Source organism: Apteryx mantelli, chromosome 18, assembly GCF_036417845.1.
Source record: "Apteryx mantelli isolate bAptMan1 chromosome 18, bAptMan1.hap1, whole genome shotgun sequence".
NCBI classification, from domain to species: Eukaryota; Metazoa; Chordata; class Aves; order Apterygiformes; family Apterygidae; genus Apteryx; species Apteryx mantelli.
The window spans coordinates 7784655-7810193 of record NC_089995.1 but is presented as its reverse complement, the minus strand read 5'-3'; the positions used below and the strand labels follow the sequence as shown (position 1 = coordinate 7810193).

Here is a 25539-nt window from a genome sequence, read left to right as displayed (position 1 = left end):
AAAGGACGGCAGAGGACGGCCGACGTTGGAGAAAGCTGCCCAGACGCTGTGCTGGACCACAAGGAGCTGTGAGCAGAGCCAGAGCCTGCAGGGACCCAGCAGAGGCTACAGAGATTCGTCCCCACGGCTCCTTAGGGATGGTGCTGAACATCCCCCTGTCCTCCTATACCAGCCTGGGACCCCCCAGCCCTGCAGGATGCCAGGCTCAGGCGGAAACCAGCAGGCAGGACACGGTGCTTTTTGGACATGGACAAACATCCACGTGGACGAAGCTGAGCCCTCGTAACCGATGTCATCTGTGCGAGCTGAAGCCAGCAGCTATGTGCAAGTGCGCAGGGTGTGGGCAACAGGTCCCCGGCGCAAACCGGCTTTCCGCAGGAGGAGCTTCCGGGAGGCAAGGGGGGGACAGCAAAGCAACAGTAGCCAAAACAGAGCTGGGATACAAACAATACCCAGTATCTTTAGTCAGCCAGACGGTGAGATAAACACACTGAGAAACGGCCAGCAGGCCACACCATAGACACTGGAAACTCCCTTGCAGCCAGAGAAAAGGGCACAGGGGATGGCCTCACTCTGCACGGCTGTCACAGCCCTTCTCCCGGCTTCGCTGCAGCCAGGCCTGTGTGCCGAGCTGGAACTGGGCATGGCGAGGGACTGAGTCACCCTGCTGAGATACAGGAAGGAGGCAGAGGGCCAAGTCTGCTTCTCTGCCACCAAAGAGCAGCCTTGACATGGTGGACCAACCGTGGGAAAAAAACATCCCAAAACAGCTTCTCAGTGGTGTTGCTGGGGGACGGGGGTCTCAGATACCCAGGGACGAGCCAAGGAAGGAGCCCACAGTGCATCCATGTGTGCTGTCGTCTCTCCTGCATGATCACGTGAGCTGGGCGTTTGGAGAAGAAAAGCAAAAAGCAAGCATGCATCATAACCATGCTCCCTGCCCAGGCAGAGAGGCCCCCGTCTCCAGCCCCGGCCACCCGCTGCCACAGGGAGCAGAGCTCCTGCCAGAGCAGAGCACCTGCAGCCGGACGCTGCGGGGCAGAGAGCTCTGCCTGCGCCCGGCCCCCGTGCTGGCAGGCAGGCAGGCAGGCTGCAGCGAAAAGGGAGACCCTGCAAGGGGACCCTCTGCAGGGACCTTCCATAGGGGCCGGGGACCCTGCACTGGGACCCTCCGGGGCAACGGGCACCCTCCAGGGGACGCCCCGTGCCCGCCGCAGGACGCCCGCGGCCGCGCTGCCAGCGGCCGGCACCGGAGAGCCGGGACGCTCGGTGGGAGCCGCCGCCGGGGCCGGGGCCGGGGCCGGGCGCGCTGGCGCCGCCCCGTGCAGCGCCGAGCACCGCCCCGCGGCGCCGCATGGGCGAGCGGCGGGCGGCGAGGGGGGCGGCCGCCGGCGCCGAGCCCGGCCCGCAGCAGCCTCCCCGCCGCGGCATGTCGGCGCCCGGCGCGCAGAGCCGCAGCCGGCGGCTGCCCGGTGAGTGCCGGCGGTCGGGACGGGGAGGGCAGGCGGGACGGGACGGGACGGGACGGGACGGGACGGGACGGGCTGGCGGCTCCGGGGCCCCGCTGCCTCCCCCCTCTCGCCACCCCGGAGGGGCGGCCGGTGCCCGTGGCCGCGCAGCAGCTCCGCCGGCCGCGGCAGCAACCTGCTGCGCCGGCCCCGGGAGGGCTCTGCCGCTCCGGGGCGGTTCGGGAGGGCTCTGCCGCTCCGGGACGGCTCGGGAGGGCTCTGTCCCGCCGCGCCGGACGATGCTCCGGGAGGGCCGGCGGCACCTGCCTGCGGAGCGGCGGCGCTCAGCGCCCTGTTGGGCTGCAGGTTTGGTGCCAAGCGGCATCGGCGGCCCCGGGACCCCCAAAGCCGCCGAGACGAGCACATCGCCCCGCGCCGGCGAGCGCTTAGGGGAAGGGCGAGAGGAGCCGAGCGAGGCAAACGCCTTCTGCAGCAGGGACGAAGGGGCAGGGGTGTCGCACCCTTGCCCCGGCATCACGCTCGCAGGGGGATGGCCTGGCACGGTTCGGTGCCCGGGGCTTGCCTGTTCCCTCTCGGACTCCATGCCGCTCTCCCGGCTTTCTCATCCTCGCACTTTACGCGAATTGTATCAGGGCCCCGTAAATAGCAGGGTCTTGTGACACAGCCGCTGCTGGGGAACGAGCTCTGGGCGGCAGGGATATTTTTAGTGCTGAGATGCAGGGGATTTGGAGACGGGTTGGAAGAGTGCAGGCAATGAATCCGTGGTGGAGCCAAGGGTCACAGGGTGCCGTGTCCTCCCTGTCTCACCCTCCCGCCGCCTTTCCGAGCAAATGGCTCTGCCAAAACCACTGCCTCCCTCACACTCGCCCTGTGTGCTTCCTCTCACCGGGACCGGGGTTATTTTTGCCTTGCTGCAACGCGAGGTCAGACGCAGCTCGAGATGGGGAGTGCAGGGAGTTCACACATGAGCGCCGGCGCATTCCAGGCATCCAGTCCCTGCGTGGCTCAACCCTGCATGTTCCTCTGGGGCAGTCCCAGCTCTCCCCTCCGGCTGCTTCTCCCAAGACGGAGGGAGCTGAAAGCCCTTGGGATTTGCCCTTTGTCCTGTTTTGCCGGGGCAGGGCTGATAGGGAACGGCTCGGGATCTCTGCGGGGCCTCCCTAGGATGCTTTGGCAGCAGGGGAGCTGTGAGCATCTTCCCTCCATCCGATCTCCTTGCAGTCCTGCACACAGAGAGACCCGGAGCGCAAGGCACCGTCCCACAAGCCATGCTACAACGGGTGCCCCACACCTCTCCGGGGGGAGCAGGGGCAGGGATTGGGCTCTGGGAAAGCCCTGGGGAGAAGGGTTGGTGGGGCCAGACTGCCTGGGCTTTCATTCTCTAGAGAACCGGCCCATACTTGGAATGATCCCTCATTTAAAGTCCATTACCCCCCCCCCCCCCAGATTATTTTTCAGAACTTTCTTTAAATGCCTCCAAAACTCTGCAAGGCATTAGGGAGCCATGGCCAGAGGAAGAGGCTGTCCCCAACCTCTCTTCGCCCCATGCCTCCATTAACAAGCCTTCCCCCACTCCCAAATACACCCTCCCTATTCACCAGCACCAAGGGGGGGTTGTACCAGGATCTAGTGGGACAAGGCAAAATTAAAAAGGCAGCTCCCCGGGCCCCTTTGCCAGCTGTGACAGCAGCGCATGGCCGCTGCGAGCCCAAACCGCGCAAGAGGCGGCTCCTCTGCATGCTGAGGCCAGGGAGAGGGACGGGGGGGCTGGCACCCCTCGCCCAGCCACCCTCCCCTGCTGCGAGAGGAGCGGTGCGAGCAGGAAACCCCCGCCTGCGCGCCCTCCCCGGGGCCAGCCCTGCCCGCGCAGCCCCCCTGCCCGCGTTCGGGCCCGGTTCCTCTCCGCGCGGCGCTGGCTCCTGAGCCGTGCGAGCCGGAAGGGTTTACGGGCAGCGGGGCGCTTGGTGCCGTTCCAGGCTCTCGGGCCCTGCCAGGCAGGCGCGGCGGGAGGTTCGGCAATCCGGGAACGGCCTGGCTCCGAACGCGGATAAGCCTCTGCCCCTTGGCCGAGGGCGCCGGAGCAATAACCATTACAACAGCAATAGCAGCCAGGCCCGCAGCAGGTACTGACAGCTCCCGCGGCGCACAGGGGCCGCATTGTGCGGGCGAGCGCGTCGCTCGGTGGGGACATGCCAGCCGGGTGAGACAATCCCGGCGACCGCCGGCCAGGGCGAGCATGACCGGCAGTCACACGGGGGAGGGCAGCGACTGCGAACGCTGCTCTCCTTTATTTCCCGGCGAGGGCTGGCGAGCAGCAGCCACACTGGCAGGGCTGTTTGCTGCCCCCGCGGGAGAGGAGGGGGCAGGAGGCTCCGTCCCCGACTCTCCCTGCGGTCACGGGTCAGGCAGGGCCGAGCGGCCCAGCTGCCGGCTCCCGCTGCGGCGCTCCTTACATAATGGCATCTCAGTGCTCGTGCCCGGCTCCCCTCCCCGGCGAGGGCTCGAAAACAAGTTTGCAAACGGGTCCCGCTGATTCCTCCCGCAACGCGCGCGTTCCCCACTCACCCGCAGCAATGCTGCCGCCAGCGCTTGTCCCGGCTCTTCCCCCCTCCTGTCGGCCACGGGCTGTGGAAGAGGTGCACAGCGAGTGCGTTAACGGTACGGATCAGCCCCGCTCGCAGCAGCTGGGGCAGCGCCCACTACCCCTTAGGGCAGGATTTGGGGTTATTTTGCCTTCGTATTGCAGGAGGATTTAGCGACCCTGCTCATACTGAAACGAGGGCCCCTTTGGCAAGGCGCTGTGGGGCGAGCTCGTCCACCCCCCTCGAGCTGGGGGCCTAAAACCAGATGGCGAGACGGGTGGCACAGTCAGTCCCCTGAGGCCACGCCGCAGAGCTTGGGCTGGAGCGGGAGCGGGCAAGGGATCCCTCCTGCTGCGGGGGGAAAAGCCAGCAGAGCCCTCCGCCCCGAACCAGCCTCCCCGCAGCACCCGCTGCGGCAGCGCTGGCTCCCCGCGCCGAGCGGTGAAGCACGGCTCTTCGCCTGGGAGAGCACGAGCAGGGCTGGCTCCGGCTGCTGCCGAAGGGAGCCAGCGCCGCTATTAGCGCCCTGGTCACCCCCTCCCTGCCCCTGTCCAGCCCGGCCCGGCTCCCACGCTTCTTTGCTCAGCCCCGGTGCTGACAGCGCAGGGGAGGCAGGAGGTTTCTGCCTTGCCCCGTGCTGAGGGGCGAGTCCTGGGGAGCAGCGCTTGGGCTGCAGCCAACGGTCGGCCCAGCAAGGAAAACTTAACCCGAACAGTGCTTTCACCACCTCGGCTATTAGTCCAGGCTCTGCTCGGCACCCCGAGCTTAGGTCGGACAGGCCAGACCACAGCCCCTGCAGGCAGCCAGGAGCCCACGCCGGGCACGGCAGGGATGCGTGGAGCCGTTAGGAGAGGACCAGGAAGCCTGTGGTGCCTGAGCCCGGAGTCACGCCGCATCCCCAGCAGTGCGCTGCAGACGGAGGAACCCGGCTTCCCGGGGCAGGTGCCTGGAGAGGATGGGGTTTAGCTGAGGGACGTCCCAGAGAAAGGGGTGCAGGTGGCTGAGATACCCTTAAAGAGCTCTCAGGAAGAAATGACATCGATCTCTGGGATATCTTGCCAGGCCCATCCCCTCTCCTCCGTTCGGGTCTTATAGCACTGACGGAGAGCCCCTGCCGTCCTCCGCCCCCTCGCCGGACAGGGTGGGGATGCCGGGCGATGGCTGACGCTTGCTCCGCTCCCCTCCTGCCGAGCCCGAGGAGGAGCACAGGGTTTGGGCCATGCTCGGAGAGCAGAGGATGTTTGTTTGGTTTCCCTGGTTACCGCACTGCCGGCTTCAGTAATCACATTTTCCTTGTGCTGGCTGGGCCAAGAGCAGCCGAGAGGAAATCTGGAACAACCGAGGTCAAACACCGGCCTGGGAACAGCCAGGGCCACTGCTGAGACCGGCCACAGCCCCTCTGTGGCATTTAGGTCCTTGCTGTTGCAGTGCCCAACCCAAAAGGGACGTACCAGACGCGAGGATGCAGGCTCGGAGCTCACTTCGGCCACTGCCCGAGGGCTCCTGTCACACCTGCGTGGGTCGGGGATGCAGGGAGCAGTGTTCAACTGCAGGAGGAATTAAAGGAATGAAAATGTTTGTGCAGGCAGCAGCCAGGCTGGCTGCGGGAGCAGGGGATGCGAGCGGGGGAGCCTGCAAGCGTGGGTGCGGCTGTATTTATAGACGGGCTACAGCGGCGGCAGGGGGTGGCAGGGTTGCTAATGCCTCTTATTCCTCGAGCAGTTCTCAGCCCCAGTAACCGTAGAGCACTAATGCCAGTTCTGGTCCTTCTCCCTGGGAGAGTTTCTCCTGCATGTCAGTGCTCACAGACAGTCCTCTGTTTTGTAGCAACAGAATTCAAGTTCAACATGTGCAAACCATATCAAACTTGAATATCAAACTCATATCCCCTCTGACAATTCACTTCATGTAAAGTGAACGTAGCATTTAGCGCTTCCAGTTCCTGGCTGCCCTGCATCTTGAAAGAGAGATCTGAAGCTCCAACACGGCAAGCGCTGGTGGCACTGCTGCTTTAGCACGTAGTATCTATTCACGGCAACCAAATCAACGTGCACCAGTAAAGCAGAGCAGAAGAGAATCACCTACCCTCCAGCACAGCGGCACCACATGAGCTGGGATATGGAGAAGGGCTCGGAGAGCCCTGCCTGTCCTGACCCTCCTCTCCTTCCTCCCCAGCTGACATGGAGCAGGGGCAGCGCAGCCTGGATGCGGAGCAGATGCAGCAGCAGCTCAAACTGCGCGACCGGCAGAAGTTCTTTGAGGAGGTTTTCCAGCATGACGTGGATTTCTTCTTTCCAATGTCTCACCTGCAGATAGAGCATCGGAGACGTAAGTGCTGGGGGCACCAGCGTGGGAACTGGGGGCGTTTCAGGGAACAGTGACACAGGCCTTAGAGACTGGTGGGTTGCGGGTGTTGCCAGTCTAAAGGTGGCTGGGGACGCGTGTCTTGCACTGAGACAGCATCGCACAAACAGCATGTGGGTGTGCGCATGGATTACTCACGCCACTTAACTGCAGGCACTGAACCTGGGTTCCAAGGCTGGCTCCCTGCATAGTCACTGGATTGAGGCAGGCTTCTCCAGACAGCAGTTTGGAGCAGGAACAGGGATGACAGTGAGACAGCAGAGTCTTCCAAAAGGATGTTTTAAGGAAACACGATCCTCCTGGGGACCTCTTAACAGCAAGTGGAATTCAGCTCCCCGCAGCAAGGCTGGTCTCCCTCTTCCAGGTCCTGCCTGGAGTCCATGGACTGGACTGGCCTTGCCAGCACAGGGCTAATGGTGCCCTTTGCTTGGCAGGAGCACTCACCTTTTTGCTGGCCCCTGTTCTCTGCAGCCCCCTTAGGCAGCATTTCCTCCATGGAGGTGAACGTGGACATGCTGGAGCAGATGGACATGATGGACCTGTCAGACCAGGACACTGTGGATGTGTTTCTTGGCTGTGGGACAGAGGAGAGCAGCATTGCTGGGCCCCTGCCAGGTATGTGCAGTCTGAGCCCTTTGCAGGCTATGCTGGGAGCTCTTCCTGCCCCCACTGCACCCACCAGCTCGCTTGTTCTTCAGCCCGGGCCACCCTGCCTCATCCATCCCCAGTCCCAGGCTCAGCACGTGTGCATAAACACACACCCCCAGGCACAGGCAGCTGAGGACTGCAGGGCTGGGAAGACTTCACTCTGGGCTGGTCCATGGCAGCATCCACCTTCACTTGCAGAGCATCTAATCCCAGAGGGCAGCCCTGAGATACAGACGCCTGTAACTAGCTTCTGCTGCAGAAGACATTAGAGCAGAGGCCCTTTCCGAAGCCTGTGGGGCTGAATTCACATGTCCTAAAGCTTCTCTGGAGCAGCCAGTGTCTTGTCCTGATTTCCCAAGTCCCCACAACCCTGCAGAGCCCACTGTGCTGAGCAGGAAGGCTCCAGGACCCCTCCACCTCACAGTCCAGTCCCCGTGAGTCAGCAGCAGGCAGCTGGGCTTAGGTCCCCGCAGGGAAAGCCTGGGGTGCCAGGACCTTCCTCCCCATGCACACGCGCTGCAGTGATTCACTCCAAGGCCAAGCCAAACACCTCCCTCGCAGATCTCACGGGTTGCAGCCGATGGCCACACGCAGTTCTAAGCTGTGTTTCAGAGAAGACGGAAAAGGCTCCATTGCCAAAAATGGGGAAGGAATGTGAAACTGCCCAGAGCCAAGCCTGGGGTGAGATAGGGAACAGGCTAAGGCAGCCACATGCCTCCCGGTGGGCAGCGAAGTGGGGCGAAGGGGGCGGCAGTTGGGAGTGCCTGGGAAAGTGTATCCTGCAGAGGAGTAAGGTGGAAGGGGCTATGCATGAAGCTCAGGGAGCAAGAGACCTCCAAAAGCCTTTTACTTCCTCCTCTTACCTCTCTCTCCTCAGGGGCAGATGCCAGCCAGTGCCCAGAGGAAATCACCCTGCAAGTGCCCAGTGAAGCCGAGGCCAAGTCACGCATTTCCTCCACGTCCTCTGTCTCCACGGACCCGAACAGCTTGGACACCAGCGAGGACGGGGCTGAGACCCCCGTGGTGCAGTCAGATGAGGAGGACCTGCAGGAGGACAGTCCTAAAGAGCAGGTGGCAAGGAGCTAGCGGCCAGCTCTGCCCTGCTCCCGGCCTCCTCTGTACAGACCTGCCAGCGTGGAGAAAGGAAAGCTGCTGGCTCTGACTCCCACTCAGTACGCCCCATCCTGGACTGCTGCCCTGCAGGAGGGGAGAGATGGTTTTCCCCTCCTCTCCCGCTGTGCGTTCTCCAGGCAGCCAGGGGAGAAGGAAAGGGGTATCGTAGGCTCCCCAAATTAACTCTTCAGGCTTTGCTGCTAACACTCCCCGCTTCACTCACCCAAAGTGCTCAGCACCCCGCAGCCGTACTGTTCCCAGAAAGACCTCCCTCGGGATCCCAGCTCCCCCGTCCCATTGACAAGGATCCTGTCCGACAAGCATTTAACGGCAGCGCACAGAGAAATAACACTCCTCTCTAAACAAGCGGTGGCTGTGTGCGTTATTGGGAGAGAGCAGAGCGCCAGGGTCGGGGGCTAGGTGGGGGCTGCAGGAGGGAGAGGGGGGAGAGGTGCAAAGCCAGGGTGCTGAGGGTGCGACGCAGGAGCAGGTGAGCCCTCACGCTGCACGTCCCAGCCGCAGCACCGGGGCGGGCGCAGCCAGCGGGACCTCGGCTCGCTCCGCAGGGAAGGTCCGGCGCCCAGGGAGCAGCTCAGCGTGCTGCCCAGCGGCAGCGCTCCCCCGGGCGGGAGGCAGCCAGAGGCTGCGGCATGAGCCCAGCTCGTCGCGGGTGACCCAGGCAGGGCTGCTAGCGGCCCGCACCGACCCCGGCTGAGCACACCGGGGCGACTCCCCGCGCGAGTCAGCTGAGCGGAGCACGCGAACGCGCGCAGCGCCAGCAGCCTCGGCTGCCCCGCGCTCGGCCGCCCGCACAGCGTGACTGCCGCAGCCCCGGCCGGAGGCTGCTCGGGAGGAGCGGAGAAAGCCACGGAAGCGAAGCCACTCGCAGCCTGCCGCGCCAGCTGCCTGCATCCAGGCTGTTCCCCTGGGAGCGCCTGCCACGCTTCCCGGTGCCGCGGCCAACCCTGCTTGCTGGAGCGCCCGTGGCCCGGGAAGGGAGCAGGAACAGATCCCGCTCCCGCCCCTCAAGCAGTCGCGGCGAGGCTCCGGTTTCCCCCGGTTTCACCCCCGTGGAGGGCCAACAGCCGGCAGAAGCAGCTTCCAGCTGGATCCGGGGCCGCAGACAGACCTCGTGCTCCGAAAGGACACGTCAAACGGAGAGGGAGACCAGAAAAGAGAACGGAAGCCTGAGGAGAGGAAGCTCCTCTGGGGACCGGGAACCCCGCGGGGCTCGAGCAGCCCCCGCGGCGCCTCAGCGCGTGGCGGAGCCGCAGGCAAAACCTCTCGCGGGGGAAACCAGGCTCCGCTGCCCGCGAGCCTCCCCCGCGACCCCGCTTTTAGCGGCCGAGGGAGGGAGGGAGCCTGGAGGAACCGCGGGGTCGAGCTCGGGAGCCCGGGCACGGCGGCCGCGGGACGCTTCCGCCAGGAGCCAGGCGCCGGCCGCCCCCGCTGCGCCCCGCGGGCCGGAGAACACGGAGCGGCGGCTCCCCCACCCCAGGGCCCCCCCGGCCGGGAGGCGCCGCCGCCGGGAGAGCGGGCCCCGCCCCGCGCGCCCCGCCCCGCGCCGCCATTGGGCGAGCGACCGGAAGCGGAAGTGGCGGCGGGATGCTGGCGGCGGCGGCGCTGCTGCTGCAGCTGCTGCTGCTGGGGGCGGCGGGCGCGGGGCGGCCCCCGGCGGGCCGCGACGCGCTGCGGGAGGAGCTGCTGCTGAGCCCGCTGCCCGCGGGCGGCCTCGCCGCCACCTTCCAGTTCCGCACGCGCTGGGACTCGGCGCCGCAGCGGGGCGCAGGTAGGGGCGGGGCCGCGCGCCTACGGGCTTCGGGGGTGACGTCGGGGCGGGGCCTGGGCATTACGTAGGGGGAGGGACGAGTGACGACATGAGCGGGGGCTGAAGGCTGTAATGGCTCGGGTGGGGCGGGGCTTAGGGCGATGGCGCAGGGGGCGGGGCCTGTGATGGCATGGGGGCTGAGTGACGACATAAGTGGGGGGCTGAAGGCTGCGATGACATGAGCGAGGCGGGGCTTGGGGTGATGACGTGAGCAGGGCAGGCCCAGCCGATGAGGCTATTGGATTGGGTGCAATGACGCGAGCAGAGGGCGGGGCCAGCTGATGATGTCAGTAGGGGACGGAGGGGGCGATGGCTTCAGCAGGGGCAGGGCCGCGTGGCGACGAGGGTCGTGATGCCGTAAGCCAGGCAGGGCTCGTGCGCGATGATGCAAGCAGGGTGCGCGATGACCCGCGCGGGGTAAAGCGACGAGGCGGCCGGGCTGGGCCGGGCCGGGCGCGACGACGCGAGGGGGCAGCCGGCCCCGGCTGACGCCGCCCCAGTCTCTCACTACAGGCTCTTCCCCAAGGCGCTGGGGCAGCTGGTGTCGGCACAGGGCGTGCGGGAGCTGCACCTCGCCCTCACCCAGGGCTTCTGGCGGACGCGGGCCTGGGGGCAGCCGCCGCTGCAGGCGCCCGCCGGCGCCGAGCTCTGGGTCTGGTTCCAGGACACCGTCGCCGAGTAGGTACCCGACGGGCTGGGCGCTGCCGCGGGGGCCCCCAGCAGCTCCGCCACGGGGCTGCTGCGGGCACGACCCGACGTGGCGCCTGTGACGGCGCCCGGGAGCTGCTCCGCTATCGGAGCACTTAGTTTGAAAATGTAAAAGTCCCCAACACCAAGAACAGCTCTCAGGAGAAGCAGAACGTGCTGCTGCTCAACGGGAAGGGCAGGATGCGGTGCTGCGAGATAAAGCCTCATTCACTGAAGGAACACAGTAATTCCCTTATGGGCTCTGCGATGACAAAGCTCTTGCTGTGGCTGTAGTATGAGGTTATAAATTAAACTCTCAACCCTGACTCACTTCCTTAGGCTCCCTTCCAAGATCTGTCACCATCTGCCCTAGCACATTTCCTCTGGTTCAGCTGCAGTAGCTCTGTCTGTATTTGCAGAGCTCCCTCCGTCCCGCAAACGGCCCGTCTCGGGGGGTTGCCAGTTTGGTTAGCGTCAGGAGCTGCGCTCAAGCGTTGCCATTGCTTTGTCTCCACAGACCCCATCCCCACATGCTTCACATCACCTCCTGCCCACTCCCTGCTTCCCAAGCCTGTCTCCTCACATACCAGTTGCATCCACCTCCAAACCCCGTCTGTAGGAAGCCCTGCTAGTCCAGTGACTGCCCCGGCAATAAGCGCAGCAAGACCAAAGCTTGAGGCCAAGACTGCCACAGCAGAGAAAGGCACACCTCGCGTACCTGCTGGGCCACGTCCTTCCACCTGCTCAGTGACCGAGGGTGCCACATGCAGCTGGTTGCTGCGATTTGTCTCCTGCTGCCACCAGGCCAGCACATGCAGAGGCTCGTGCTTGAAGCCGTTTCATGGGAAGGTGCTTGCCCTGGCTTGCAGCCCTGTCCCGTGATCCTGCCTGCCACGTGAGAGGTGATGGCATCTCCCAGTCCCCCAGATCTCACGCATTAGAATAAAATACCAAGAGAGCTGGAAAGCAAATAACCAACTCTGTAGCTCTGCCTACAGCAGCTGTAACCTCCTTGCAGCACCTGAAGCCCAGTGTGGTCACCCCAGTATTTATTGATTGTTACTGACTTGAGACTTGTTACTCTGAGGGTCAGGACTGCTGAGTAATCTGCAGTGTCTTTTGTTACACAGTGTAGACAAAGCCTGGAAAGAACTGAGTAACATCCTCTCAGGGATATTCTGTGCTTCTCTGAACTTCATCGACTCCACCAACACCGTCACGCCAACAGCGTCCTTCAAACCCCTGGGCTTGGCCAACGGTGAGACAGACCGGTGCTTGTCTGGAGGGCTGGCTTTGTGCTCTGACTCGTCTCTAGCTTTAGCTCTGCTTCATGCCACCGCAGAGAGCTTGGGTACAGGTCTGGCAAGGACTCTTGGTCTTTCTGCGTTTTCTCCTGAGTTCACCTGTCACTGTGATGAGATGTCCCCAGAAGGGGAAAACCTGTCCCCAGAACAACTACTACTGGGGCTGCTGTGCTAGCTGGCTCCCATGGAGGGGCAGGAGAGCGAGCGTGCGCATTCTGTCTCCTCTGTCAGCTAATTCCGCTGTCAGGAGGGTCAGTTAATGCCAGCTGCAGTATTAGGTATCAGGCCATGGGCATACGTACAACAGGAACTGACTGAACTCCCATGTTAACTTCTTTTTGGAAGCGTTTCCTCTCTCTACTAATGAGGCTTAGATTTGAACAGAGGAAACCCACAAGCAGTATGTGGCAGATACTCCCTGGCCCTCAACTCTCTCTGAAAAGCTTTTTACAAAATAGCTGGTGAAGACTGGAGGATTTAAAGCTCTCAAAAAAAAAAAAAAAAAAACCCTGCTAGGAGATGCCATTACCTGTTCACTCCAAATCTCTCTGAACAGAGTGAGGATCTGTTCTTCACAGAGCTCATGGCATTTCAGGTGTATTCAGAGGGTGGGGTGCTCTGGGGTACACTGGAGGATGGGGCAGGTCTGCTTCAGCTCTCATGCCCGTAGCAGTACCAGCCCATTAACCCTCCACCTCCCTGCCCAGGGACAGATCACCACCTCCTGCGATATGCTGTCCTGCCCCGGGAGATCGTCTGTACAGAAAACCTTACACCTTGGAAGAAGCTGCTACCATGTGGCTCAAAGGTAAGGGCAAGTCCTGCTGCCACTGTACGGAGCTGGGTTCCCGACAGCAAGCCACTAACATTTGCTAGGAGGCCGCAGTAGGGTCTTGCTCTCTCCCAGCAGGGACAGAGAACAGACTGTGGACTGAAATTTTTCCTTTTCCTTCTGCAGGCTGGTCTTGCTGTGCTGCTCAAGGCTGAGCGTTTATTCCACAGCAGCTACCACTCGCAGGCCGTGCACATCCGCCCCATCTGCAGGGTAAGCGTGAGGCTCAGTGGCTCCCTCCTGTGCCTGTCCCTCGCTCCAGGAGCTGGGAAGAGAGGTGGTGTCAGTCCACCTGGCGGAGTTCCTCATGCTTTAGGAATGGAATAAAGGCTGAATATTAGGAAGCTTTTCCCGGTGCTGAGTCACTGGCAGATTTAACACACCCCAAGAGAAAACCAGAAGCATTGTTGCTGTGACACTGCAAGGTGACAGCAAGGTGACATGCTGTGTCACCCAGCTCCCCTGCAGTAGGTTCAGTTTGTCTAATAGAGGTGCTGTCCTGCTTCTCCAGTCTTACCTGGGCCCTGGCGGGATTTGTGCAATCCTGCTGTAGCTCTAGCTCCCTCCTGGTTCCTTGCCCCTCTAGTAGCGATCAGAACAGCCCCTTGTTCTCTTCTCCAGGATGCTTCCTGTCTGGCCATTTCCTGGGAGCTCAGGCAGACTCTCACTGTGGTCTTTGAGACCTTTTCCAGCGGCCAAGGAAAGAAAGGTAAGCTCACTGCTAGTGCGCTGTGCTCCCTGCGTGCCCGTAGCCTGCTTTTCTCCGTCTGACACTGACTTTGCCTCCTGCAGACTGGTCCCTCTTTAAGATGTTCTCTCGCACACTCACTGAGGCATGTCCTCTGGCATCGCAGAGCAAGATCTACGTTGACATCTCCGCTAAGGACAAGGTAACACTCGTGAATGAGAGAATATGCTCTGCTCTCTCTGTTCAGCCGCTTCTGCGTAACTCTGGAGCAGTCCTACCTCTGCCCAGACTGGTCCTTCTGGGAGACCTCCCTGGGCTAATGAAGGGATGTGGCTGCAGTTACTTTCTTCCTCCAAGCAGGGCTGTCAGAAGTGGTCAGGATTAGTGCAGTGATGTTAGCAAGAGTGCAGAGCAGGCCGTTGGGTGGTAAAGCTCGGGGCTAGCCACTTCCAAGACAGGCACTGCCCAGCTCTTACTACTGGGAGGATTTTTCCTTTTATGGTCCACTTGCTTTCTCAGGAAAAGGAGTTGCTGGAGGTGACCCCTTCTCCAGCATCTGTACATGAAGCGATTGTCCAGGGAGAAAAGAGAACCTATGCAGTCTATGACCTGCTGAGTCCCTCACTCTTCAATACATCTCGCAGCCTCAATGTGCAGCTGAAGTGGAAACGGCCCCAAGACAGCTGTGAGTCACCAGAACTTTATTCCACCTGCACCTTCGCTGAGGGCTCCAGGCACCAGCCTGTGCAGGGGATAGTTGGATTACTTGGGCCTTGGGAAAGAAGACAGTTCTTGCTGGGGAGGAGGACTGTAACAACAGGCAACAGACTGTCCTGCCTTTTCCTCTTCCACCTCAGCTGGCGTGGTAGGGTCTCTGCCCAGGGGAAGTGCTGCTCTTTTAGCGCCAGACCGATGCCTGGCAGAGCTACAGGCTGGCATCGGCTCCTGACTCCTGTTTGCTTTTCCCTTTTGCAGCGGAACTGTCAACACCCGTACTCCATGCTCAGCGCTATGTGAGTGGATACGGGCTGCAGACCGGCGAAATCAGCACTCTCATCTACAACACTCACCCGTACCGGGCTTTCCCCGTGATCCTGCTGGAAACTGTGCCGTGGTATCTGCGGCTCTATGTGCACACTCTGACCATCATCACTAAGGGGAAGGAGAACAAGCCAAGTGAGTAGACCCTCCCAGGAACACATGCCATCCGATTCCCTTGGCACAAGCAGCTCATTCCAGAGATGATTAAGTTCCTCCCTTGGGCCCCAGTGATGAGTGGGAAACTGGACATGGGAGTAGAGCTAGTATAAAGAAAACAACCTTCAGTTCAGCACTCACAACTGCTGAGACTTAAGAGAGTCTATTTTAAAAGGGCCAAATAGACAGTGTTTCATAATCCAATAAGGCTCTAAAACAAAGTCAGTTGACTTCTTTAGTAAAGGAACCTTGATTTGACACTGATGACTTAATCTGGTTTTGCATTTGTACCTCCTGTCATGAACACTTGACTTTCATGGATCATCAGCTGTTAAGACCTAGCTATTAAGCTATTAAGGCCAGATTTAACTTTTACTCATGCTTTTTGCTACCTGCGCATCTTTGCTCACCTAGAAAACTTCTCCCAGGACAGTGAAAGCAAGATTATTCACCTAGTGGGAGACCTCTAGGCAATCTGAGACTGGGCAAGGTCCCCTCACTGTCACTGACATGTGTCTTTGGGGTTAGGTTATATCCACTACCAGCCAGCTCAGGACCGGAGACGGCCTCACCTATTGGAAATGCTGATCCAGCTTCCGGCCAACTCTGTCACCAAGATCACAATCCAGTTTGAGCGGGCCTTACTGAAGTGGACAGAGTACACGCCTGACCCTAATCACGGCTTTTACGTGAGGTAAAGACACACCTCAGCATGAGCCAGGATTCTTGTCTCCTTCTGGGCCTTGTGCAGGACTTGCTGCCCAGGACTCTGGGGATGGGAACATTTTCCGCTGTTTCTTTGCTGGCAGGACTGACACTAATAACAACCTTTGCCTCCTTAGCCCATCTGTACTGAGTGCCCTGGTGCCCAGTGTCGTCGCAATGAAGGAGGTGGATATGGAGCAGAGTCCTCTCTTCACCTCGCTGTGAGTGTGCCTTTCTCCCGGGGAGAGCGGTTGTACTGCAGTGCACACGAGTGGGCTGCAGCTACCATCCTATCTGGGCTTTGCCAGCCTGGAGAGACACTTGAGTCCCTGGGGAGTTGCTGGAGGATGTTCTCAGCGTGCCAGGAAAGAGCAGCACTCACAAGGGGCCCTCGCAAGGGGAGCTGCCAAGAGGGAGCTGCTAGTTTAACTCCCTGCACCCTCCGCCCTTGGGCTGGGATAGCCGTGTGCCTGAACCGCGTTCCTCCTGCAGGTGCTCTTCTTTCCCAGCACTGGCAGCCTCTCCTGTGGATCTCCTGAGAGATTCAGAGGTCCTGGACTGAGCCTGACCTCTAAGGGGCTATAAGCACCTCCAGAGGTTCGTGTAGCTCCAGGGTGGTTAGCACTGAGCAGTGGTCTTGTGTGGGCTCACGCTCCCCCTCCTGCCTCCAGGTTTCCTTCCTCTGACGGCTCCAGCTATTTTGTGCGCCTCTACACAGAGCCACTGCTGGTGAACTTGCCGACGCCAGACTTCAGCATGCCCTATAACGTCATCTGCCTGACCTGCACCGTGGTGGCAGTGTGCTATGGCTCCTTCTACAACCTGCTGACCAGGACATTTCACGTGGAAGAACCAAGCAGGGGAGGGCTGGCCAAGCGGCTGGCCAACATCATCCGCAAATTCAGGGGTGTGCCGCCCCTCTGAGAGAAACCAGGGCGGCCAGCACTGAGCGCAGGGCTCAGCGAGAGCCTGAGAGCTTGGAGAGGAGGCCAAGGGAGCAGAACACTGCTACCTCTCATCTTTGCTGGAAGCAGGCTGCTCCATTTTGCTGCCTGGATCTCTTTTTTGGTCTCTGCAAGCTGAGAGATCACTTCCAGTTAAGAGGCTGCTGGGGAAACTGCTCCAAGCCCATTGATTACTGAACTGCATGTCTATGGGATTAAGAAAGGTGCAAGTCTTCTGTTCTGGAGAGGGGTAACTTATGTGATGGGAATAACATTAAAAATAAACTTGAGCTGTTTTGTACATCTGTGCTGCTCCATGTTGGTTTTCCTTTCTTGACTCTGCAGACCCAGCTTCTGTCATTGCAGCCACTTTCCACACACCAGCTGAGGACTGACGGTCAGAGCTAAATTGTCATTTGAATGCTGGAGGCATTTGCCTTCTTGGCGTGTCTGTTAACCAGCCACTAGGCACAAGCGCTTAGTTTCTGAGATCATCCAGGCAGAGCTGGCCCTGTAAGACCCAGTAAGTCTATAGAAAACTACCTAAGTCAGCTGCAGAGGAAATGTAGAGGAGTGTGAAGGGGGAAGGAATACGATTTGCAGGGCAGAGAGATGGTTTCATCTGCTCTACTGTCTTACCCTCCACAAGTGCCACGATTCACAGTGGCCTCAGCCAAGCAGCACCACTTCCAGGGACAGGGTCTCCCCTCTTCCAGTCTTTACTCACGCTTGATCCAGTTGGCAAATTAATTGTCGTTCTCAGTCTGCAAACTACCTGCCTGCTGCCTAATCCATACCAAGGGCTTATTTCCTTTCTTGACAAAGCTCTGCTTGCTCCCAGCTTGTATTCGCGGCACACTGAAAGCTCTCCACCTGCTCACCCCTATGCTGCAGCACAGGATCCTCCTCTGTTTCCCCAGGGGCAGCAGTTGCACTGCCTCACCTGTAGCATTTCTGCACGGCTGCTGCTGGCTCCCCTGTGCCGCAAGGCATCCCCAAAGCTTAGAGGAGCGCCTGGGCTCAGCCACCACGCCAAGCACCGAGCTGCCCGGTCTCAGCCAGGCTCTGCTGGGTGGCTGCAGCCTGAGCCCTCCCCAAGACCTGGGCTCTGAATGCAGCAGCACTGCAACAACTGCTCTTTTTAGTTCTTTTCATACAATATAAAGTAGCACTTTGCTGTTATTTGCACACTGCAATAAGAAGACTTTGACAGTACTGCTCAGCCTAAGAACACCTCCTGCTACCTGGGGACCAGCTGTGCTGCAGGTGCAGGGCACAGGCCTGAGGCGGGTGCCGCAGGTGCAGCCTGCTTCACACAGGGCCACCAAAGCACCCGCGTCCTGCCTCTGCCGCGCAGCACCAGGCAGCTGAGTGAGCAATGGGTGGTGCACAGGGCTCCTGCAGTGTGGAAAACTGGGGCCCCTTGCATCACAAGCAGAGTGCAAGAAAGCGTATGCTGCAGCATGCAAAACACCCGCCACGCAGTACAAAGAAGCGTACAAACGGAATGCAAAAGCAGCGCGCAGTGTGCAACCACGCGTGCCGCCCAGTGCAAGCAAGCGTGCAAAGCACATGCAAGAAAGCGCGCGCACCGCGTGCCACAGCAGCCGGCGCGCAAAGGCGCACCAAGGCGCAAGGCAGCGTGCGGAGCGCGCGCCAGCACCGCGCAAAGCGCGCCGGGAGCCCGCCCGCGCGTGCCCCGCCCCGCCCCGCGCGTGGCACCCGCGAAACGAGCGCGAACGGGAACAAAGCGCCCCCGCCCCGTCCCGCCGCTCTGCATAGGCGCGGCCCCGCGCATGCGCCCCGTGCCGCCGCCGCGCGCACGCGCACCGCTCCGCACACGCGCACTGCCCCGCACGCCCCCCTCCCCCCCCCCCCCGCGCGGGCTGCCCGCGGCGCGCCTGACGCGAGCGGCGCCACCCGCCGGCCCCGAGCCGCCGCCTCAGCGCGAGTCTGCGGCGGAGCCGGTGCGCGGCGGGGCCGGGCCGGGCCGGGCCGGGCGGGCGGGCGGCAGCGGGGCAGCCGCGCGGGGTCCTGGGCGGCGGCGGCGCCATGGCGGGGGCCGCGGGTGGCAGGCGGGGCGCCCTCGGCGGCGGCGGGGCGCGGCGGCGCGGCCGCGTCTGAGCGCGGCCTCCCCTTTCCCCCCTCAGGGCGCGGCGGAGGCGGCCCCGGCCCCGACCCCGGGATGGCGGCGTGAGGCGGCAGCTCCGCGGCGTGAGTACGGGCCGCGCCGCGGGGGGGGGGGCAGCGCCGGGCCGGGCCGGGCCGCGGAAGGGGGGGTGGGGGGGTGTCGGCAGCGCCGGGCCGGGCCGGGCCGAGGGCTGCCCCGGGCCCGCGGGAGACGCTCCAGCCTAACACGAAAACACCAGAATTACCCGCTTTTCTTCCCAGCCCATTTCCTCCTCTCCGTAGCCCTCTTTTCAGAGCCAGGCACGCATCACAGCTGGCAGCAAAACCTTTCAAAAGCCAGCTCAGGCCCGTGACTGCCCCGAGGAGGACAGCTTTTGGACAGCCTTTGCCCAGCCGCGCGTCCCCGCGGGACCCTGCCGCCTGGGCGGCTTGGGCCAGGTACCGGGAAGGCTGCGAGCAGTCCTGCTGTGTGCACGGGCTCACACCACCCTGAACACGCAAGCACAACAAAATGTTTAACGTGGAGCTCTACGTGCGGGCCCTAACAAACGGACTTCTGTATTTCTTTACCCCATACTGAAACATTATAGTCAGTCTTGCAAATACTGTCATGGTGAAAAAACTTTCGCATGTTCAGTCTCATATAGACACACACATTTATCTATATACATACAGAGAGAGAGCGAGAGAGATATGAAAACTTGCCAGAACTGTTTTCTGAAATTGCATTCTTTGCCTCTCTTTACTTGAAATGCAGAAAACTGGCCTTTGTCAGGCAGTATTTGCACCTCCTGAAGCGTGATATTGAAGGCAGAAAGGGTTGTAAAGAGATCCAAAATAGAAACTAAAAATAATGAAATGTATTTCAGGACACTTGAAATGGGCCTGGAATTTCTGATCTTTGGCAATTAAAAAAAAAGGGGGTGGGGTGGGGATCACTGAGGATAGATTGGCAAATAAATACAAATGAAAATAGTGTTACTCCAGATGACAGGTGTCCCTGTTTACATCTCTTCCCACCATAGAGCTGACAGACTTAAGATTCTGCTCCTGTGACTTACTGTTCTGAGAAACAGCGATAGTGCTGTAGTCTTACTGCTCATAGCTGGAGGTTTGTCGGCTCTGACTTTGATGGGTGCACTGCAGTCCAAAAGGACCTGGACCCAGGGCTAAGGGGAAAGGTGTGGCTAATCAATTCACTGATCAAAAAAACAAAATTCAGAGAGCAGCTATGAAAATGATGAAAAGAATGATTCACCAGAAAGCCTCCACTAGAAATTTTCATAAAATAAGACTTTAATGCTTAAGATGTCTCTAGCTTGAGAAGACAGAACACTTCATAACCCTGAGCCTCAGTTAGTCAAGGATTTGCTGCTCTTTTTGGAAGAAGTTTGCAATTATATCACACCATTTCTGAATCTACATCCAGTGTTCCAAGGTATGGACTGGACTTTTCAAAGGATGGGATAAAGCCTTTGCCAGAAATTGAAGACTCACTTTTTCCAGCTGAGTCATAGTGACAGATAAACCCCCAAAAAAATGACAGAAAAGATAGTGGCAAGGATGATATGGAAAAAAAACCAAGCTGAAGAACTTAAATCCCAGATACTGCACACATGCCTTTCAAAGTTTGAGCAGTTATAGTTCTTATATTTTTCAAGAAATAGTGTTGAATGCTAGAAAACTGGTCTATTGTTGTCTTAGTTGAACTCCTTAAACTTGTCATTTGATAGCTCTTTCATTTTTTTTTTAAACAATGCTTTTGATATTGTGCTTTTTTTTAGCAGCTGTTTTAGATGCTATGTGGTATTTCAGAGTTGGTTTTAAAGACATTCTGACAGGCCAGGGTGATATAAAGCACTGCCCACACACATAACTTAGTTATGTGGCTGTGACAAGGCTTTTGACTTAAACAAAATTTTAAGCAAACTATACTGTAGGTGAACCTTACAGAAAAGAAACTCAGTGCAAGACCCTGAGGCTTACTCTATGTACACTGTGAAACTTGGGAGAGTTCTGTCTAGAAGTGTGGCTCTTAATTCCCCAAGTAGAAACTCAGGCTTCTGGGAAAGGGGAAGATTGGCATCAGACACCCACCCACCCCCCAAAAAACCCAGTCAGTTATTCAGTCTTCTGTTGCAAGCCTTTCAACTGCTTGACACTGTTTGTGTACCACATGCTGAGCAAGTTCTGTCTTCCTTTTGGAAGGTACCTGCTTATCAGCTAGCTCAGTAAGGTCTGAACAAACTTATCTCTAAATAGCTCTTTGAGTGCTTAGTGAAAGCCAGCGGATGATTCTCTCCTGTCAAGATAAATGGACTGTTAAAGAATTGAGAAAGGTACAGGCTTGGTGTTGGCATACTAATGTATAAAACATGGCATATGAACATCTGCCAGTCTTTTAGTTGCTGAGTTAACTTGTGAAATACCAGGGAAGAGCTTGCTAGTTCCTCACATGGGTTTATTCTAAAATCTGAATAGTCCGTTACAAAACACTGCACACTTGAGCTGTGCTGTTCACTTTTGACCTGTCTTAAATGACAAGGTTTTGCTTCTGTTCCTGAGTGGGAAAGGTGTGCCAGTACACATGCACTGGAATTTGAAAATCCTTCCCATATGCCAATAAGACATGCTGATTTTGAGGCTCTTGAAAGGGAGGAGAGATGATGACAAAAGGAAAGACTGAACATGATGGAAGCTGATTAATAAGGATGTGGAAAAGTATCAGTGTTTGCTTAGTAATGAGGCATGTGGGTAACCTCCCCCAGGTGTTCCTCTGCCTGCAGGAATTCACAGGGAGGAGACTCCAGCACGGTCTTTGGAGATCAGAAGGGAACCACAGCATGCTGACTGCAGGGAGAACAGCGGGAGCATCACGGGCTCTCTGCAGCTGAGGGGTTTGAAGTAAGTTCAAGTGGCTCTAATAGCTGCAGAGGAGCGAGAGGAGGCAGTGCTGGTGCGATGAATAGGAACGGTCTGGTAAACATGAGTGGCTGCCAAGTCAGATGACTGAGCAGAAGGACTAGAGCACTCTGAGGAGAACAGGACACCACGTTAGCTAGAGAGGTGAGTCATCTTTGAGGAGAACAAGAGCAACAGGTTGAGGAAAAGCAGGATGCGACTGTGCAACAAGAAGCCAGTAGCAATACCGTTGGGTGACAACTAATTATTCTGGGACATGGTAATCTCTTGCTTTGGATCATGAGGAGGGAATAGAGAAAACAAGGTAGGAATTTCTTACTTGCAAGTTTCTCCTTCACACTCTTGCTTTAGAATCTAGGCAGATTTGAATATTATTACAGCCTCAAGAAGAGCCTTCCGATCCTGGACACTAAGGAAAGCAGTATTTTTCTGTTTAGTAAAGAACTGATAGCAGGAAACCCTATTATCCCTGTAGAAAACCTAAGTCATGTTAGGATTGACAGCTTGGAAAGAGAACTCAGTCTTGTTGCTCACTGTATAGAGGAACCAGTGATGAGCTAGGAAGACTACATATATTAATAGTGGAAAGTCCCTTAAGGAAGATAGAGCAGTGAAAGTCTTGAATACTAGGTACATTATCTAATATCTGTTATCAGGTATAGTAGACAGTAGTTTCACAACCTCTAACTGTTGGATAGTTAAGGGGCATATGAAAATAAAAAGGGCAAACTGACTACAAATAGAGACATTGTTCAAACAATTGCATTTGTCAGAAGTTTAAGAGATTTACAGATTGAAAGGCATTGACATAGAAGAAATTTCATAGTTAAAATGATCAGTATTAAATGTTTCTTTATTCTACAGAGTGGTTGTATTGTATTGATTGCTCCAAGCAACTGGCTCTTCCAGGAAATATCAATATTTACAAATGGATAACTTGTTCTGAGATCAATTTATATTTGTAGGAAGTGTTTAGGTAATGCTTGCATACTTAGAATCAATTCAGTGTTTATAGCCTTATCTCTAAGTCTTTGCTGTGATGAGGAGGCCCGAGTGTCCTGTTAAATGCAGCTATGTCATGAGTTATAATTACACTCTTCAACTGTAGTCCATTGCAAAGTTCAGAGGCTGCAGACTCGGTGGCTAAACATGGCATGTTACAGCTGAGAGTGTTATGACATAGTCCTAAAGCAGTCTAGAGCTTTCTTCCAGCCTTGTGATCCTTTGACAGGTAGAAAAACAACTTGAGAAGACCTGTCTGTTTCTTTACCCAAGAGACAGAAACCTCAATGCAATTGTCTCTAGGCACTTAAAATTATAGCGTAAAGAATTAGTGACCCAAAGACTGCAGTGTGTCCTGCAACATAAGTCAAGCTGACATGGTCTCAGGAGTGGCTCTAGCAAAAATATTACATGATATTTATGCAATGATTTGTACTGCACAGTGTTTGAGGCAGTTGGGACAGAAAGACTGTATGAAACTTGGAGGAGGGAACACTTTAGGAGGGTTAAGGAAAAGGCTGCAGAACACTTAGGATGGTTTTGTTGTATTTAAAACCTGCTTTGCCTAAGCAGGATAGGCAGTAAAGTGTTGGATGGCAGGGGTTTAGTTACTTAGCTTGTTAAATCATTTCTCTGAGTACTTCCCCTTGGAAAAAAAAAATTACCTAATACTTAACTTCTAGGTTACTTTTACTCCAGAAAACTCAAAGTGATTTACAGAGGCTAGCAGACAACATCTACTGCTATGAAATAAGTATCATTATTCCCAGTTTACAAATGGGGAAACTGGCATGGGACTAGACTTGACCTTAAAGAAATGAGTGAGCTGCATAAAACAGGACTAACTTTGAGAGTTTTATTCCTTTGACTTGACTCTAGGCATATTGCAGCATAAAATAGCTTCCTTCCTATTCTTTGGCTGCCTAACTGCAGCTTAGTTTTACTAATTGAACCCCAGCTGTCCTCTCTGCTGGAGAATATTCTCTTGCAGGAGAGCTTTCTCCAAATACTCTTAATCTGTTTGCCCCGATGGAGATTTTGGCCTCCATTCTTTTTCACTAATATTAAAATAGATCCTGCTGCTAAGAACACAGAGGATGGCAACATGCTTCCTGCTTCTGACAACAGATTTGGTACCTAGGAGCTTACAAAGCTGTAAGACACATGTCTGACCTCAGTGCTTTTTGGAAGAGAACCATGTGTGGTCTTGGCTTCTCCATGCAATCCCTCATTCCCCCTCCCTTAGCCAGGAAATCCCATCCCCTGCCAGGAGGAGTCAAAGGAATGTGCTGTTTGTTTACCTTCTCACTTCATCCTACTAACCTTCCCACCCCCGACTTCTAATCCTAACAGTCCCAGCTCAGCCCTTCATCCTTCTGACAGAGTACTACTCAGTTGAGTATTTTCAGATAAAAGGATTGCTGGAAAAAGCTGTTCTGACCAGGGTCTGCCTGCTCTAGGTGAGGCCATGGCATTTGGTAAGACTGTTTGGGTCTGTCCTCATGCCTGTCCTTCTGTGCCTTGGCTGGCTGCTGCTTCATTCGGTGTTGGTGCATGTCACCACAGCATGCTACAGGATCCCAGGGAAGAACACTCTTCCCAAGCTGTTCCCTTTCCCAGCATTGCCCTGTGTGATTTTGCCTTTTTGGGGTAGTAAGCTCGGAGCCTGGATGTACCCTATTCTCACTGTTTCCTTGCTGCACACACTCAACGAAGTATTGCCAGTTATTCCCCTCATCACATTGATGCCTTCTGGCCTGACCTGCTATCCCAGACTGTTAAACTCCATTCTTCTGCCCCCTTTCAACAGTTCTGGCTCTATAAAAGCAAGTGTAAGGTTTTTTTTTTTTGATGGTGGTGGTGGTTGTTTTTAAGCCCTCTGAAATTCTTGGATGAAAGTGTTTCAGCTGCTTTGAACCCCCCACACATTTAACATGGTTGATATGGTTGCTAAAGGTAGACATGTATTTTCTGGACCTGTAGTCAGCTGCTTTGTCTGATGAGAGAAGCCCTTAAAGGGCACTGTTTCCAGAGTTTTATAATAATCCATATGAGGAAATCCTGTGTTTACAGTGCTTACCAAAGTTGCTATTTTGAGACAGTCCCCTCTTTGATGCATTCACATACTTTGTCTTATCTGACTTTAGCCAATTGGCAAGGATTATAGATTCCTTAAGTAGGGACTGTCCTTCCCTTTGTTTTGTAGTACGGATACTATCAGTGCTTTCCTGGTTAGCTACATGTAGCTTGAATTTTGTGTGGTCCCAGTGGAATTCCATTCCATTTTTTTCAGATGGCAAGCTGGAAGACTTTATAATGGGTCTGTGTCTGGGGAGGAAGCAATCTGTAGGCTTAAGACTTCCTAGAAGTGTGGCTAAATATCAAACCTAAGTGCTTCCAACCCTTCTTGTCTTGCACTTCTTCCTTTGTAGCACTGATGAGTTCACCTCTATCAGTTCTGTTGTCATTCAAGTCTGTTGAAAGCTTGCTTTCCTTTCTGTTGTTTCCCCCTCTGCCTTTCTGTTCTGCACTATGCTAAAGGATCTGACAGCTTTTAGCCTGAGTAGAAAGCTGAGAAAGAACACATAAAGGATGCTCCTCCACATTAGCAGTAGATAATCATATCTCTAGTTGAAGTGCTTCAGAAAGCAGGAAAGCTTCCACCAGCTCTGAGACAGAAACTTTAGTATTAGGAGTTTAAGCATCAGCACACCATGCTTGGGAATAAATGAAGCTGCTCAAGAACTGCTGTGAATCTTTTTGCTGTGTTTCTCCAACAGTCTGACATGTTACCCCTCTCCACAGAACAGCCTGAAAGCCTGCCGACTGGAGGAGTTGCTGGAGACTGTTCCGAGAGCACCTCTGACCACTGCTGCCCCAGGGCCCCTGCCAGCCAGACACAATGTACTGCCTTCAGTGGTTGCTACCTGTCCTCCTCATACCCAAGCCCCTCAACCCAGCCTTGTGGTTCAGTCACTCAATGTTTATGGGCTTCTACCTGCTCAGTTTCCTCCTGGAACGGAAGCCTTGCACAATTTGTGCCTTGGTCTTCCTGGCAGCCTTATTCCTCATCTGCTACAGCTGCTGGGGGAACTGCTTCTTGTATCACTGCACAGGATCCCAG

The 25539-nt window shown here is 56.8% G+C and overlaps 2 protein-coding genes, 2 long non-coding RNA genes and 1 other non-coding gene across 8 annotated transcripts; 3 read left to right on the top strand and 2 right to left on the bottom strand.

Moving 5' to 3' along the window:
- Nucleotides 1–1398: 1398 nt before the first annotated feature.
- Nucleotides 1399–8542, top strand: DBNDD2 (dysbindin domain containing 2). Its single transcript, XM_067307772.1, has 4 exons — nt 1399–1472; nt 6227–6379; nt 6887–7030; nt 7941–8542. The coding sequence occupies exons 1-4, from the start codon at nt 1430–1432 to the stop codon at nt 8147–8149; spliced, it is 549 nt and encodes a 182-aa protein (XP_067163873.1). The 5' UTR covers nt 1399–1429; the 3' UTR covers nt 8150–8542.
- LOC136993622 (uncharacterized) lies at nt 2465–6229 on the bottom strand. Its single transcript, XR_010886013.1, has 3 exons — nt 6137–6229; nt 4035–4094; nt 2465–2692 (listed from the first exon to the last, which is right to left on the bottom strand). It is a non-coding gene; the product is annotated as an uncharacterized lncRNA (long non-coding RNA).
- LOC106493371 (uncharacterized) lies at nt 6271–7996 on the bottom strand. Its single transcript, XR_001294136.1, has 4 exons — nt 7927–7996; nt 6860–6989; nt 6554–6724; nt 6271–6357 (listed from the first exon to the last, which is right to left on the bottom strand). It is a non-coding gene; the product is annotated as an uncharacterized lncRNA (long non-coding RNA).
- A 1238-nt stretch (nt 8543–9780) lies between the features above and the next one.
- On the top strand, nt 9781–16664 carry PIGT (phosphatidylinositol glycan anchor biosynthesis class T). Its single transcript, XM_067307669.1, has 12 exons — nt 9781–9965; nt 10505–10682; nt 11822–11949; nt 12703–12803; nt 12954–13040; nt 13449–13536; nt 13620–13717; nt 14035–14200; nt 14491–14691; nt 15241–15406; nt 15555–15638; nt 16089–16664. The coding sequence occupies exons 1-12, from the start codon at nt 9782–9784 to the stop codon at nt 16339–16341; spliced, it is 1734 nt and encodes a 577-aa protein (XP_067163770.1). The 5' UTR covers nt 9781; the 3' UTR covers nt 16342–16664.
- A 1592-nt stretch (nt 16665–18256) lies between these two features.
- On the top strand, nt 18257–25314 carry LOC106493372 (BLCAP apoptosis inducing factor). 4 transcript variants are annotated; one of them, XR_010885991.1, is made up of 4 exons: nt 18257–18328; nt 18512–18575; nt 21260–21395; nt 25221–25314. It is a non-coding gene; the product is annotated as a BLCAP apoptosis inducing factor (transcript). The 4 variants fall into 4 exon arrangements; XR_010885993.1 differs by lacking the exon at nt 18257–18328 and having other exon boundaries at nt 18425–18575; nt 21278–21395; XR_010885990.1 differs by lacking the exon at nt 18257–18328 and having other exon boundaries at nt 18425–18575.
- The last annotated feature ends 225 nt before the right edge of the window (nt 25315–25539 follow it).

Excerpts from the sequence above, each read along its gene's own strand:
- DBNDD2 (XM_067307772.1), top strand. The coding sequence starts at position 1,430 with ATGTCGGCGCCCGGCGCGCAGAGCCGCAGCCGGCGGCTGCCCG. Across the intron at positions 6,380-6,886 it reads GCAGATAGAGCATCGGAGAC|CCCCCTTAGGCAGCATTTCC; the intron begins GTAAGTGCTGGG and ends TGTTCTCTGCAG. Across the intron at positions 7,031-7,940 it reads CATTGCTGGGCCCCTGCCAG|GGGCAGATGCCAGCCAGTGC; the intron begins GTATGTGCAGTC and ends CTCTCTCCTCAG.
- PIGT (XM_067307669.1), top strand. The coding sequence starts at position 9,782 with ATGCTGGCGGCGGCGGCGCTGCTGCTGCAGCTGCTGCTGCTGGGGGCG. Across the intron at positions 11,950-12,702 it reads ACCCCTGGGCTTGGCCAACG|GGACAGATCACCACCTCCTG; the intron begins GTGAGACAGACC and ends CTCCCTGCCCAG. Across the intron at positions 14,692-15,240 it reads GGGGAAGGAGAACAAGCCAA|GTTATATCCACTACCAGCCA; the intron begins GTGAGTAGACCC and ends CTTTGGGGTTAG.